Genomic DNA, 16,709 nt, shown 5'->3' with positions numbered 1-16,709 from the left:
TTGCTTATTGAAGGATTTAGAGAGTAAAATATGTCATGTGTCTCTCTATATGGTACACAACTACAACTCCCAGCAAGCCTTGATAGTGAGGGCATGCTAGGAGTTGTAGTTTTGCAACACCTGGGAGGGTAATAGGTAGGGATCGACCGATTATGGGTTTGGCCGATAATCACGATTTTGGGCATTATCGGTATCTGCAATTACCTTGCTGATAATCCGATAATGCGCACCGCCCCACCGCACCGCCCCTGCCCCAATGCCCCCCCCCCCGTCCCCGGTTTTATAATTACCTGTTCCCGGGGCCCGGGCTACTTCTGGCTCCTGCTGTGTCCTGCGTTGCGCTGTGCGCAATGACAAGTGACGCGACGTGACGTCACCGTCAGTGCGCACAGTGACAGCTCAGGAGGACACCACCGGAGCCAGATGTAGAGTGGACCCCGGGAACAGGTAATTATAAAGCCGGGGATGGGGGAGGCAACGGGGCCGGGGCGGGGCGGTGGGGGGTGCGACGCGGTGCGGTAGGGGGCACGGAGCGGCGTTGGTGGTGGGAGAGTGGGTGGCCAGTGGTGTCCTGGGGGGATAAATAGCCGATAACTTATACCGGAATATCGGTACAAGTTATCAGCTATCGGCCCTAACCTCCACCGATTATTGGTATCAGCCCTAAAAAACGATATCGGTCGATCCCTAGTAACAGGTTGGGGGTTTGAGGTGTCTCGCTATATGGCACTCAACTACAACTCCCAGCACTCCCTGAGTTTTATAAATGTGAATAAGCCCCTTCCCTCAAAGTTACCCTCTTTTCCCTTGTTACAAATAATAATAATAATAATAAAAATAAATAAAATAAAGCAAACTTATAAACCTATTTGGAATTGCTGTGTGTGGAAATGCGGTGAATGGCGAAAAAAAAAAAAATGACCAATGTCCGAAATTACTCATTTTCGGTCACATCATTAAAAAATGCAAAAAAAAAAAGGGACCAAAATGTCACATATACGCAGACGTGGTACCGTTTAAAAACGACAGATCATGGTGAGAAAAATTAGATAATAAGAAAGTTATAGAGTGAGAATGCAAATACAGCAACACGCAGCGCTGATCACAGACACTTTTCATTTCAGTGTAAAATTGACTGTGCTGAGGTGATTTCCCCCTAGAAATATGCTGTGTGCGCCATTTCATAAATTTGACGCACGTCGGCACTTTCTCAGCTGAAAATGATTGACTGTAAAACACGTTCATTATAGACAATAATGATGAATTTTCCCCTTTTATGTTTTTTGCAGGACCCTGAACGAGCCCCATCAGGCAGACCTACGTAAGGAGTGTCTGAAGCTGTGGGGGGTGAGTATCGTGTCTGTATCATGGATGCACACAGGTTTGCTCCACCATGGTCTTTATATGGCTTTTAAAGGGGTACTCCGCCCCTAGACATCTTATCCTCGATCCAAAGGATAGGGGATAATATGTCTGATCACAGGGGTCCCTGCTGCTGGGGACCCCCCGCGATCTGTACTGCGGCACCTCAGACATCCGGTGCGTGGAACGAACTTCGCTCCGTGCCTGATGACTGGCAATGCGGGGTGAAGGCTCGTGACGTCACGGCCGCGCCCCCTCAATGCAAGTCTATGGGAGGGGGCGTGACGGACGTCACGCCCCCTCCCATAGACTTGCATTGAGGGGGCGCGGCCGTGACGTCACGAGTGTGGCGTGGCCGTGAAGTCACGAGCCTCCGGCGCTGCACTCGACATTCTAAACGAATGTCTGGTGAAGCAGGGAGATTGCGGGGGTCCCCAGTCCTTTCCATAAGGGATAAGATGTCTAGGGGCGGAGTACCCCTTTAACATAGACATGAAAAACTTGATAATAATCTTTACTTCAGATTGACTTGAATGGGGTCTGTCAGGGATTCGGTAGTGTATCGTAGAAATATATTCGTGCAGGCATTACACCCGTTATTACAATGGACTGGCCGAGGGACCTCCATATAGCACAATGTCACATAGTCCTGAAAACGGGCCTCAAAAAATCCCATTCATGTCAATGGGATTTTTTTTTGACCATCCTTTAGCGCCAAAGCACAGATGATCCAATATCACTTTATTAATATTCCAGCATACATATAAGGCAGGACTTAACGCGTTTCAGACGCCGCGTCCTTAGTCATAGTCCTTTAGCACCAGTTATGACTAACGGGCGTTATTTTTGACGCCACAAAAGACGGCGCATGCACTAATTTTTGTCCCATCAAAAAGAAATGTGGAATAACGGACGTAAAAATTTTAACATTGAAGTCTATGGGTGACGGTTGTTCGCAATTGACATCCGTTAGCGTGCGTTGCTTTCATCTTTCGTTATAATCCGTTATTTGTACTGCGCATGCTCAGAACGGCATCGCAACCAGGAAGTTACATGGAAATATGGAATAACGGACTATAACGGGTAATAATGGATGGAACATGTCCGTTATTTTGATAGAATTGCCGTTAAAATAAACGGACGTTGGTCACCCGTTGGCATCCGTTATGTTCCGTTATTTTGTCTATTTTTTCATGACCTCTTTCAGCAGAAAAACGGCAGGAACACGACGGTAGTGTGAAAGAAGCCTTAGGGTGCACGCGCACCACGTTTTTGCTATACAGTCCCCGTATATGGTTTCAAGGTAAAAAACGTACAGAACTGAATAGAAAACCGTATGCAGTGACTTAGCGTTGTAAACCGAATGTCAAACGCATCATCCGGTTTAGTCTGTTTTGCATCTTATACGGTTTTGTCTGGTCTTTTTTTCCCATACCCACAACGCTAGACTACCATGTTTTTGGTCCTGGTTAAAAACCATTTTTAATCGTATACTTTTTTTTTTTTTTTTAACATGGGAGTCAATGGGAGCCGTATGTGCGTACAGTTCCATCCGGTTTGCACCATACGTTTTTTGACTTGGCACAGTTTTTTTTTTCCTGGAATTTCAATCAAATAAGTTAAACTTTATTCATATTGTAGTGAAAAGTTAAAAACGTATACGTTTTTTTTTTTTTTTCAAACGGATGCAACCGGACATCATTTTCCAAACCGTATACGGGTTGAAATTTGTACACACGTTTTTATACAGTTTAGGCTGGGTTCACACTACGGTTTGTACTTACGGTTCCCATATATGGCTGGGAGGGGGGGGGGGGGGCGGGGCTTAATCGCGGCGCCCGCACTCAGCCGTATTTGGGAACCGTATTTAATGCATGTCTATGAGCCGACTGGAATGAACCGCAGCCTCCGATCGGCTGCGTTTTCGGCCGTATGCGGTTTCCCGACCGTAGGCAAAAACGCGGTCAACCACGTTTTTGCCCGCGGTCGGGAAACCGCATACGGCCGAAAACGCAGCCGACCGGAGGCTGCGGTTCACTCCGGTCGGCTCATAGACATACATTAAAAACGGTTTCCCGAGTACGGCTGAGTGCGGGCACCGCCCCCCCCCTTCCCGTATACGAGAACCGTAAGTACAAACCGTAGTGTGAACCCAGCCTTACTCCGGTTTTGAGGAATCCATTTTTCATCAAAAAACTGATACGAGAACTGTACTGCAAAAACGTGGCGTGAATGCAGCCTTAGACTGGGTTCACATCACGTTTTCTCCCATACGGGAGCGTATACCGCAGGGGGGAGCTAAAACCTCGCGCTCCCATATGTAATTCATTTCAATGAGCCGGCCGGAGTGATACGTTCGGTCCGGTCGGCTCATTTTTGCGCCGAATGCGCCTTTACAATCGACCTAAAACCGGGGTCGACCACAGTTTTACGTCCGGGGAAAAAGCGCATACGGCGCAAAAATGTGCTGACTAGACCGAACGTTTCACTCATTGAAATGAATGACATATTGGGGTGCATACGAAAGTGTACGGGAGCGCGAGGTTTTTGCTCCCCCCTGCTGTATACGCTCCCGTATGGGAGGAAACGTGATGTGAACCCCCAGCCTAAGACCTTCCGTCCTCCATGTTGTTTCTCCTATAGATCCCAATGAATATTCTTTCTTACAGATCCCTGACCAGGCTCGAGTGGCCCCAACTAATACTGACCCCAAGACCAAGTTCTTCCATCTCATCCAGGTATGTGCTCCGCCTCCGCTTCTCCCGCTCCATCTTACACCGTCCTTATATAAGAAGCTGAGTGTCTCTTCTAGAGCCGGGACATCGACATTTACAGTCTCAAGCCGACCCCCCTGATGGCCAAGACCCTGGAGAAGCTGAGCCACGTGCTGGACTACAGGTGCATGGTGTCCGGGAGCGAGCAGAAGTTCCTCCTAGGAATGGGGGTAAGATGGCTCAGTAATGCGGTAATTCGCCCCCTGCCTCCTACTCTATCATTAGATTTGCCATTCAGGAGTCTCAGAAAGCTGGGTGGCAAATACTCTAGATGTTTTATTTAACCTTTCGTTTTATTCTGTCCTCAGAGGTCTCAGATCTACACCTGGGGGGGTCGTCCTTCTGACCGCTGGACGAAACTGGACCTAAAAACGGAGCTCCCCAGAGACACCCTCCTGTCCGTGGAGATTGTGCACGAGCTGAAAGGCGAGGTGATGGGGAAATCTAATACTGACAGACTAGGCCCCTAGTAAATAAAAGATATATTCTCTTCTGTGAAATTCTTTTTCGGAGAGCTGGGTGACACCACTCGCTCACATGTAACCCGCATGCTCCAGTGTCAGTGCAGCCGAGCCATAATGGCGTCAGTATCGGTTTGTCACATGATTGAAAGGCGTTTCTTGTGATTCCAGGGGAAAGCGCAGAGAAAGATCAGCGCCATTCACATCCTGGACGTCTTGTTCCTGAACGGCATGGATGTGCGACCGCATCACTTCAACCAGAGGTGAGTCCTGCGTCACAGCATGGCAGACATTGCAATCGCGCCAAAATGTATTAAAGTGACGCTACAGAATACATGAGGGAAAAATCGTGTGTATGGAAATACGAAGACTCCAATTCCCCCCCCCCCCTACAGGATCGGGCAGTGTTTCCCAACAGTGCCTCCAGCTGTTGCAAACCTACAACTCCCAGCATGCCCAGACAGCCAAAGGCTGGAGGCACCCTGATTGGTGGGAAACACTTGGATAGGGGATAACAAGCTGACTGGTTGGGGTCTGACCTTTGTGACCCCTACCAATCCCTGGGAATAGAAACATAGGCTCTGTGCATTATTGGGACAATTATGTCAATGTTCTTAAAGGGGTACTCCCCTGGAGTCAGTGCAGGAGAGAGCTGATACACTGTAACAAGTCTGCACCTGGAGTCAGTACAGGAGAGAACTGATACACTGTAACAAGTCTGCACCTGGAGTCAGTACAGGAGAGAACTGATACACTGTAACAAGTCTGCACCTGGAGTCAATACAGGAGAGAGCTGATACACTGTAACAAGTCTGTACCTGGAGTCAGTACAGGAGAGCTCCGGTACACTGTAACAAGTCTGCACCTGGTGTCAGTACAGGAGAGAACTGATACACTGTAACAAGTCTGCACCTGGAGTCAGTACAGGAGAGAACTGATACACTGTAACAAGTCTGCACCTGGAGTCAGTACAGGAGAGAACTGATACACTGTAACAAGTCTGCACCTGGTGTCAGTACAGGAGAGAACTGATACACTGTAACAAGTCTGCACCTGGTGTCAGTACAGGAGAGAACTGATACACTGTAACAAGTATGCACCTGGTGTCAGTACAGGAGAGAACTGATACACTGTAACAAGTCTGCACCTGGTGTCAGTACAGGAGAGAACTGATACACTGTAACAAGTCTGCACCTGGAGTCAGTACAGGAGAGAACTGATACACTGTAACAAGTCTGCACCTGGTGTCAGTACAGGAGAGAACTGATACACTGTAACAAGTCTGCACCTGGTGTCAGTACAGGAGAGAACTGATACACTGTAACAAGTCTGCACCTGGTGTCAGTACAGGAGAGAACTGATACACTGTAACAAGTCTGCACCTGGTGTCAGTACAGGAGAGAACTGATACACTGTAACAAGTCTGCACCTGGTGTCAGTACAGGAGAGAACTGATACACTGTAACAAGTCAGTACAGAAGAGAACTAATGCACTGTAACAAGCCTGCACCTGGGGTCAGTACAGGAGAGAGCTGATACACTGTAACAAGCCTGCACCTGTGGTCAGTACAGGAGAGAGCTGATACACTGTAACCAGTCTGCACCTGTGGTCAGTACAGGAGAGAGCTGATACACTGTAACAAGTCTGCACCTGGTGTCAGTACAGGAGAGAACTGATACACTGTAACAAGTCTGCACCTGTGTCAGTACAGGAGAGAGCTGATACACTATAACAAGTCTGCACCTGGAGTCAGTACAGTAGAGAGCTGATACACTGTAACAAGTCTGCACCTGGAGTCAGTACAGGAGAGAGCTGATACACTGTAACAAGCCTGCACCTGGTGTCAGTACAGGAGAGAACTGATACACTGTAACAAGTCTGCACCTGGTGTCAGTACAGGAGAGAACTGATACACTGTAACAAGTATGCACCTGGTGTCAGTACAGGAGAGAACTGATACACTGTAACAAGTCTGCACCTGGTGTCAGTACAGGAGAGAACTGATACACTGTAACAAGTCTGCACCTGGAGTCAGTACAGGAGAGAACTGATACACTGTAACAAGTCTGCACCTGGTGTCAGTACAGGAGAGAACTGATACACTGTAACAAGTCTGCACCTGGTGTCAGTACAGGAGAGAACTGATACACTGTAACAAGTCTGCACCTGGTGTCAGTACAGGAGAGAACTGATACACTGTAACAAGTCTGCACCTGGTGTCAGTACAGGAGAGAACTGATACACTGTAACAAGTCTGCACCTGGTGTCAGTACAGGAGAGAACTGATACACTGTAACAAGTCAGTACAGAAGAGAACTAATGCACTGTAACAAGCCTGCACCTGGGGTCAGTACAGGAGAGAGCTGATACACTGTAACAAGCCTGCACCTGTGGTCAGTACAGGAGAGAGCTGATACACTGTAACCAGTCTGCACCTGTGGTCAGTACAGGAGAGAGCTGATACACTGTAACAAGTCTGCACCTGGTGTCAGTACAGGAGAGAACTGATACACTGTAACAAGTCTGCACCTGTGTCAGTACAGGAGAGAGCTGATACACTATAACAAGTCTGCACCTGGAGTCAGTACAGTAGAGAGCTGATACACTGTAACAAGTCTGCACCTGGAGTCAGTACAGGAGAGAGCTGATACACTGTAACAAGCCTGCACCTGGGGTCAGTACAGGAGAGAACTGATACACTGTAACAAGTCTGCACCTGGTGTCAGTACAGGAGAGAACTGATACACTGTAACAAGTCTGCACCTGGAGTCAGTGCAGGAGAGAACTGATACACTGTAACAAGTCTGCACCTGGTGTCAGTACAGGAGAGAACTGATACACTGTAACAAGTCTGCACCTGGTGTCAGTACAGGAGAGAACTGATACACTGTAACAAGTCTGCACCTGGTGTCAGTACAGGAGAGAACTGATACACTGTAACAAGTCTGCACCTGGTGTCAGTACAGGAGAGAACTGATACACTGTAACAAGTCAGTACAGGAGAGAACTAATGCACTGTAACAAGCCTGCACCTGGGGTCAGTACAGGAGAGAGCTGATACACTGTAACAAGTCTGCACCTTTGGTCAGTACAGGAGAGAACTGATACACTGTAACAAGCCTGCACCTGGGGTCAGTACAGGAGAGATCTGATACACTGTAACAAGTCAGTACAGGAGAGAACTGATACACTGTAACAAGTCTGCACCTGGGGTCAGTACAGGAGAGAACTGATACACTGTAACAAGTCTGCACCTGTGGTCAGTACAGGAGAGAACTGATACACTGTAACAAGTCTGCACCTGGAGTCAGTACAGGAGAGAACTGATACACTGTAACAAGTCTGCACCTGGAGTCAGTACAGGAGAGAACTGATACACTGTAACAAGTCTGCACCTGTGGTCAGTACAGGAGAGAACTGATACACTGTAACAAGTCTGCACCTGGAGTCAGTACAGGAGAGAACTGATACACTGTAACAAGTCTGCACCTGGTGTCAGTGCAGGAGAGAACTGATACACTGTAACAAGTCTGCACCTGGTGTCAGTACAGGAGAGAACTGATACACTGTAACAAGTCTGCACCTGTGTCAGCCTATGAAAACATTCACTGACAGTAAGCAGAGATTCTAAACATGGGGAATTGAAACAAAGTATAATAGACGAGGGGAGAATTTGTCAGCAATATTGGGATCTCCTCCAGTGGTGTAGATGGAGGGTGCAGAGGATGATGGGAGTTGTAATGTGTCGTCTTCTCCCTCAGGATACAGCTGGCTGAGAAGTTTGTGAAGGCCGTGTCCAAGCCCAGCCGCCCCGACATGAACCCCATCCGGTGAGTGATAGCCGTGTCCACTGCGCCTCTTGTCTGCAGCGGCCGCCATGACACCATCCGGAGGGTCCGTCCTTTCTACACAGATCGTATCATGTTTTATCCACCAAACACAATCGCACAATGTTTTCCTCTCGTTACAATGTATCAGTTTAGACTAAATCTTTTCTGTCCCAGTCTTCAGGGTGATTTCTCTTACCTACCCTGACACATTGTAACAAACACTCACCTCCTGTAAGGAAAGGGTTTCATCTTCTGGGCATTAACGTTGAGTGTTTCTATTCACTGACACCAAGTAGAGATACAGGGATTTTTATTTTACTGCCTTTAAAACTCTTGAAACTTCTCTAACAGGGTGAAAGAGGTTTACAGACTGGAGGAGATCCAGAAGATCTTCCTGAGGTGATGACTGCAGCGAATGCTTCACCCATGGGGGGTCATACAGTCCTATCAGAGGAATCAGTTGTAGCTCTACCCCCCCTGCCTTCTGATAACCCCCCACTGCCCCTCCTTGTCTCTGATCCCCCCCCCCCCGGGCCCCTCCTTGTCTCTGATCCCTCCGTGGCCCCTCCTTGTCTCTGATCCCTCCGTGGCCCCTCCTTGTCTCTGATCCCTCCGTGGCCCCTCCTTGTCTCTGATCCCCCCCCCCCCCCCCCGGGGCCCCTCCTTGTCTCTGATCTTCCCGGGCCCCTCCTTGTCTCTGATCCCTCCGGGGCCCCTCCTCGTCTCTGTTCCCCCCCGGGGCCCCTCCTCGTCTCTGTTCTCCCCCCCCCCGGGGCCCCTCCTCATCTCTGTTCCCCCCCCCGGGGCCCCTCCTCGTCTCTGTTCCCCCCCCCCGGGGCCCCTCCTCGTCTCTGTTCCCCCCCCCCGGGGCCCCTCCTCGTCTCTGTTCTCCCCCCCCCGGGGCCCCTCCTCATCTCTGTTCCCCCCCCCGGGGCCCCTCCTCGTCTCTGTTCCCCCCCCCCGGGGCCCCTCCTCGTCTCTGTTCCCCCCCCCCCCCCCCCGGGCCCCTCCTCGTCTCTGTTCCCCCCCCCCCGGGGCCCCTCCTCGTCTCTGTTCCCCCCCCCCCGGGCCCCTCCTCATCTCTGTTCCCCCCCGGGACCCCTCCTCGTCTCTGTTCCCCCCCCGGGGCCCCTCCTCGTCTCTGTTCCCCCCCCCCCCCCCCCGGGCCCCTCCTCGTCTCTGTTCCCCCCCCCCCCCGGGGCCCCTCCTCGTCTCTGTTCCCCCCCCCCCCGGGCCCCTCCTCGTCTCTGTTCCCCCCCGGGGCCCCTCCTCGTCTCTGTTCCCCCCCGGGCCCCTCCTCGTCTCTGTTCCCCCCCGGGCCCCTCCTCGTCTCTGTTCCCCCCGGGGCCCCTCCTTGTCTCTGATACCTGACCGCTTCTCCTTTGCTCGGGTTTAGGTTGGAGATGAAGATCATTAAGAGCTCCGGGGGGATCCCACGACTCTCCTACACCGGCAGAGATGACCGACACTTTGTGCCATCGGGGCTGTACATTGTGAAGACAGTGAACGGTAAGTGCAGGGGGGTAGATACTGAATAGATGGACCCCACTGTACCTTCCACATTACCCCCCCCACCATAGCCTCCACCAATCCCCCTGCCCCGCCATAACTACCTACCTCTGTCCTCCGCAGATCCCTGGACCATGGCCTTCAGTAAGAGCCACAACCGCAAATACTTCTACAACCTCAAGACCCACAAGTCCATTTATGAGGTCCCAGTTGAATCCATTGCACCATTTCAGTAAGTCTGGAGCAGTGAACGTCCTCTGGGGGTGTCTGATCCCTGCCCCCTGCTCAGTATACGGCATTACATGGGATACAGACAAGTCTAATGCAGCCACATGGGGGTCCATAATATGACTGCAAGTCCCCCCGTGCCCCCTCAGGTCTAATGACTCGAACTGACAGCATCATAGGGATCTATTGCGGGGGTCTGGGCTCTGTCGTAGGGGTCTGGGCTCTGTCGTAGGGGTCTGGGCTCTGTCGTAGGGGTCTGGGCTCTGTCGTAGGGGTCGGTCTGGGCTCTGTCGCTGGGGGGGGTCTGGGCTCTGTCGCTGGGGGGGGGGGGGGTCTGGGCTCTGTCGTGGGGGGTCTGGGCTCTGTCACTCTACCTCCTACTCTGGACAGTTCCTGACATGGACAGAGGTGTCAGCAGAGAGCACTGTGGTCAGACTGGAAAGAACTACACAACTTCCTGTTGACGTGAGCCTTATTATAGTGCTTAAAGTTATACAGAATTGTAAATCACTTTCATATTAAAACCTTAACCCTTCCAGTGCATATCAGCATTATAGTAAGGCTCACGTCACCTCTCACCTTTATCTTCTCATTTTGCAGCGTCTGCTACTCGGAGCGTCTCTTCTGGGAGTGGGGCGAGGGGGTGCAGATCCACGAGACCCAGAAACAAGACCCCAGCTCTGAGAAGCTCTCCAAAGACGCCGTCCTGCACTTCATCCGGATGCACCAGCCCTCGTCCTCTGGGAGCAGAGAGGAAAGGTAGTGATGGGACAAACGGAAAAAACCGCGAGATCCGGGACGCACAGCGACTTCCTCCTCGTCATTGGCCGCTCTCCTGTGGGCTCTGAGCCCGGGCGGCTGACTGAATGACCCCCTGGATGGAGGGGGAGGGGAGTCTGATGGGGGTGACCTCCGCCCCCTCCGCCTGTCAATCTCATTACAGAGACATTAATTGCACTGCAGACCACAGACATTGGACGATATTTTCTTTTAGCGCCCGGTATTTAGGTTTGTTGAGTTGCAGGACGTTGTTCCTCTCCTATATAGTCGCCCGAGTGTGTGTTTGGGGGGGGGGGGGGGGGTCAGTGTTCTGGGGTCCCTCCTCCTGGGGCTCTATAGACGGATATAGATCTGGATGCTCAGGTGGGGGCCCCGGACTTACTTTTAAGCTTCATTGTCCCGTTCCTGGTCCTATGGGCGTGTGTTGTAATGCATGGTTTGCCTTGTTCCCATCTCATTGGGCGCACACTACTCTCCTATGGCAATAAAGCACTAGAGTTTGGATATAAGATGGGATTATGGCGCCCCCTTCTGCCGGAGTCATAGAGGTGCAATATGTCTGTTCTGTATACATTCCGCTACCATCTTGTCCTGAAATAGTTTCTACCTTTGGGTCCCAAGCTGGTGCAAAACTACAACTCTCATCGTGCCATGACGACCCTTGGTGCATCCCCCTAGTGCAATTGTCTTCAACCTGCAGTAGTTTTGCAACATCTGGAGGTCCGCAGGTCAGAGACCACTGGCCTAGGAAGTTAGCCTGGTAAGTATATAGCCAGCACCCCCCATATGTTGCTAAGTATCTAGGTAGGTAGCCAGAAAGGTTAGATTGTCAGGTAAGTAGGGGGTCAGCAGACATACCCAACCCCCACATTCACCTACCATCCCTCCCAATGTCAGAATGATTAAAAAAACAAAACTTATACTCACTTACTGTGGCAGGCAGAGATCTCCTCAGCAGCGCAGGCCGGCCGCGTTCTCCCTCCATGGTGCAGGCGCCGGTGACATCATCATGGCCTACACTGCGTGGGCAGAGATCACAGGTCTCTCAGTAAAGCTGCAGGTGTTGCGGATCTCTGTATGTACCTGTGTGTGTACAGCTGAATGCGGCACTTGCTTGCCTGGAGATCCGGGACAAGTGACCTGGATTCCCAGTAGCGCTCGCGCGCCTGTGCTGTTCGGGCTCCCCCTCCACCCGGGGCCCACGTGTCACTCAGCGGCATCCCTGGTCTAGGCAGTGGATAACTGTGCAACACTACAACTCTCATCATGCCCTGATAGCCTTTGGTGCATCGTATCTCAGAGGGGCCATATTGCTTGGTACATCCATGTACTGTGCAGCATCTATAGAAGTGTTTCCCAACCAGGGTGCATTACAACTCCCAGCATGCCCGGACAACCAACGATATACGTCAGCACAGCGTCGTCACCACGGCAACCAGTACACATATGCCGGCGCATGCGCACATGAGCGCTACTGACAGACCATTACAGTACAAGTAAGTAAAAGATAAAAACCATATTGAAAATACAGGGAGAACTTCATAAATAGAGCGATTATTAAAATACACTCCTATCGTTTTCTCATTCAGCCCTGAGGCTCCCAGCGCATTGCTTCTCAGGATCCAGGCCGATTCCTTCTGGAGTAACATCTCGTGACGATCTCCGCCATCTTTGGGTATATGGACAACCTCCAATCCTGAGAGACAATACATTGGCATTACCTGCATGAACACTTTTTACATGCTCTATTAGACGTGGGCACCCATGGCCCGTTCTTATGGCCCGTATGTGCTCCTGTATCCGCATGTATACACAGCGTATAGTTTTGCCTATAGAAAAGAAACCACACGGACACAGGATCACAGAAACAACATATTTAGTCTTGCAGGTAATGAAATGAGACATCTTCCAGTTTATCCCTCCTATATTGCAATATTTAAGTTCAACATTGAATCTACACATTGAACAGCGCCTACACTTGAATGGCCTCTGGGGGGCACTCTCTCTCTCTCTGGCCAGTTTTCCCTGTTCTGGACCAGACGTGTGCACGTACGTCTATAGGAGTTGCCTGAGTGCGACCTCCTTCAAGTCAACATCACTTTCTAACAAGTGCCAATGGCGGCGGATTGCGGATTGTATGACGGTATTCATGGGTGAATGTTGAAAAGAGAAAATAAATCGTTTTCCATTGGTTGCAGCTTTTTGATGTGTGAGAAGATGGAATTGTTTTTTAGGTCTCGCCTTGTCTAGTGCTGACCTAACTTCTCTCGGGGGATACCCTCTCTCAATCAGACGCACCGATAACTCTTCTGCTTATCAAAAATCATGTCATCATTGTTCGGATGAACTGGCCATACGGAATGACCCTCTTGTGGGGGGTGGTAACTATTATGGTGTAATAACGCATTGGTTGCCGTTGTCTTTCTAAAACAGATGTAACCAAGTTACCATCTTTAATTTCCACCCTCACGTCAAGAAAGTCTAAAGCCAAAGACTGACGTGAACTTCATATTCATTTTGAAACCTTCATTAAGATTTTCCACAATCTGTGTGGTTTTAATAAAAATTCCTCCCTGTTCCACGTATCTGCGCAGAAGTGACTGTAATTGGCCCAAATATTTAACAGCAGGATCTGTAACTAATGGGTGGTACACATTGGTATTGTGGAGCTGACGGTGGGCTTCATTGTATTGTTCCCAGCACCACAATATTGCCCCCTTATCTGCCTTTCTAAACACTAAATTGCTTTGTGATTTTGGCCATCTAAGGGCCTTGTGCTCTCTAGCAGTAAGGTTGCTGGCTGCCATTAGTTACCAGATTGGTAAAAATTTCGAGTGACCTTCCCGGGATACTATCGGAGGATACTATCGGAGGACAGGTTACACAACATTTCCACAGCTTCTCCCACCTCTTGGGTAAGATTAGTAACAGCACTAAAGTCCAGGGAACCCACTGATACTGAAATCTCGCCCAGCTTTGCTCCTGGAGCCAAAAACTCTTTTTTAGAAAAATGTTTGTGTAAATTAATCTTACGAATCGACTTAAATAAGTCCACTTGAAAGCCAGTGAAATCGAATGTCTCGGTGAGACAAATGTTCAGTCCATAGGACAAGACTGTAAGACAGGTAGCAGTCCAACATCAGTTAGATTAATGACATTATAGGCAGGCGTCTTACCGGCATCTCACTGCTTCCAGGACACCTACTTTCTCTGGTATCCTCCACAATTCGGCCCTGTTCTTTTTGTGGTGGCCCCGCCTGACCCTCCTCCTAAAGGGGGTGTCACATACAGCCCTCACGACCTGGCGTATGGACACGTCCACGCCTCTCAGAAAAGAGTGAGCGAACAAAAGAACCACAAAACCAGCAGAATATTTACTCTAATATTCTAACTCTAAGCTGCCACCGTGGCACGTTCACTCTCGGCTCCCTTGAGCACGCTCTGCTCCCTTATGAGCCAGTGACACAACTTAACTACACACTGTTTGTAGATCCCCGTGTCTTTTCTGCACACGTGACCTCGGCTGGGAAGGTATAGGGGCACTCTGCTTCCACGCTCACTTTCACACACACTGACCACTATAGGCCCTAAAAATGAGCTACACACATCCCAAAACCAGTCCACATGCCCACACACCAATACGCTGCCACCATCTATCAGTAGGCCGATAGAACGCCTCCGTTCATACACAGATTCTTGCGCTCTGCACTTTGACACCAAAACTATGGGAACGGCACGAGCCACACATACACTTATACATCTATATAGGGCTATAGGTTCGTTAGAGCATACAAGGCTACGCATTAAAGGTATGGCTTTAATGTACATAAAGGGGTACAGTACTTAATTACAAAAATAATTAAAGAAACAGACATACAAAATGTACGAAACAGTTATACAAAATAAAAGGGGAATAAAAATCAGAAGATTTCCATACTTAACGTCTTTGAGTAAAGTCCTAATCCGTCCTGGGGCCAAGGAAGAAAATAGTGGCACAAGTCCATTGAGAATGGGCCCCAAACTTGTGACAACCAGCTTGTGTTAGCCCACCACTTTTATGGGGGCCGCAGAGGGTTGGGTTAGAAGGGAGGTCTCCAGTGTCTTCTTAGATCAGCCCACATCGTCCCAACCTCCTCTCAAACACAGATTGATAGTCCATAAATCGTAACTCCCATCGTACACAACAGATGTGACATAGATGGCGGTACCCTTATTGATATGGTGACATTATAACGCACATTTAGATAGGATTCATGAAGGGGTTATACATAGGTATAGGATACATACAGCTTAGGGATCCATACAGCTTAATCTATGGGCACAATGGGGTCATGTTTGGGTTCTACATACAGACTATTATTCGGGGATCATGATTCTGGGGGATATATAACTATGGCTACTAAGGGGAGCCCTGAAAAACATATTTCTACACTGGGAAATATTTACTATAGGTAAGATGTAAACCTTTTGTTCCAGTTGGCACCAAACTGGCAGGATGTGCACGATTAACCCAATCAGCAAACTATCTGTCTTGAGGCTCCTCACAGCTAGGGGCCAAGGGATATGTAAAGTAACCAACAGGGAGATAAAAGAATACAGAAGTGACAACATATGGAGGGGGATAAGATAAAACAGAACAGGGTGTATACAGCCAAAGGAAAATAATCAAAGGCCAAGAGGATATATACATCTCAAACAGGGTCCCAGACAGTAAGGAGACAGATCCACCATATTTTCCCCAAAAAATAATATCCTCAGCCTATAGTCACTACAGGGGGATTCTGGGCATTCGTGGATAAGGGGGCATCTGATATTCCTTGGTCGTCCGAGATGATCGAATCAGAATCTGTGCTCAAGAATTCTTATTTTCATCATTTGGTCAGGGTCCCCATTGCAGTTCACACAGTTTGTGGAATATCTTAATGAAGGTCTCAAAATGAATATGAAGTTCACGTCAGTCTTTGGCTTTAGACTTTCTTGACGTGAGGGTGGAAATTAAAGATGGTAACTTGGTTACATCTGTTTTAGAAAGACAACGGCAACCAATGCGTTATTACACCATAATAGTTACCACCCCCCACAAGAGGGTCATTCCGTATGGCCAGTTCATCCGCCTTCGATGGTCGGACAATGATGACATGATTTTTGATAAGCAGAAGAGTTATTGGTGCATCTGATTGAGAGAGGGTATCCCCCGAGAGAAGTTAGGTCAGCACTAGACAAGGCGAGACCTAAAAAACAATTCCATCTTCTCACACATCAAAAAGCTGCAACCAATGGAAAACGATTTATTTTCTCTTTTCAACATTCACCCATGAATACCGTCATACAATCCGCAATCCGCCGCCATTGGCACTTGTTAGAAAGTGATGGTGACTTGAAGAAGGTCGCACTCAGGCAACCCCTGTATATAGACGTACGTGCACACGTCTGGTCCAGAACAGGGAAAACTGGCCAGAGAGAGAGAGAGTGCCCCCCAGAGGCCATTCAAGTGTAGGCGCTGTTCAATGTGTAGATTCAATGTTGAACTTAAATATTGCAATATAGGAGGGATAAACTGGAAGATGTCTCATTTCATTACCTGCAAGACTAAATATGTTGTTTCTGTGATCCTGTGTCCGTGTGGTTTCTTTTATATAGGCAAAACTATACGCTGCGTATACATGCGGATACAGGAGCACATTCCATCCATAAGAACGGGCCATGGGTGCCCACGTCTAATAGAGCATGTAAAAAGTGTTCATGCAGGTAATGCCAATGTATT

At 49.2% G+C, this 16,709-nt stretch overlaps 1 protein-coding gene across 1 annotated transcript in view; it reads left to right on the top strand.

Annotated features, from left to right (window-relative positions):
• Positions 1-11,454, top strand: part of CMTR1 (cap methyltransferase 1) — a 61,243-nt gene extending 49,789 nt beyond the window's left edge. Inside the window, exons 15-24 of the mRNA XM_056568673.1 lie at positions 1,290-1,347; positions 4,032-4,100; positions 4,175-4,306; positions 4,445-4,567; positions 4,769-4,860; positions 8,360-8,428; positions 8,780-8,827; positions 9,825-9,937; positions 10,061-10,169; positions 10,766-11,454. Of these exons, the coding sequence (XP_056424648.1) occupies positions 1,290-1,347; positions 4,032-4,100; positions 4,175-4,306; positions 4,445-4,567; positions 4,769-4,860; positions 8,360-8,428; positions 8,780-8,827; positions 9,825-9,937; positions 10,061-10,169; positions 10,766-10,928 (976 nt within the window). The 3' untranslated portion in view covers positions 10,929-11,454. The remainder of the gene's footprint in view (positions 1-1,289; positions 1,348-4,031; positions 4,101-4,174; positions 4,307-4,444; positions 4,568-4,768; positions 4,861-8,359; positions 8,429-8,779; positions 8,828-9,824; positions 9,938-10,060; positions 10,170-10,765) is intronic.
• The last annotated feature ends 5,255 nt before the right edge of the window (positions 11,455-16,709 follow it).

The sequence above is a fragment of the Hyla sarda genome, chromosome 3 (assembly GCF_029499605.1).
Source record: "Hyla sarda isolate aHylSar1 chromosome 3, aHylSar1.hap1, whole genome shotgun sequence".
Classification (NCBI taxonomy): Eukaryota; Metazoa; Chordata; class Amphibia; order Anura; family Hylidae; genus Hyla; species Hyla sarda.
This window is presented reverse-complemented; position numbering and strand designations above follow the sequence as displayed.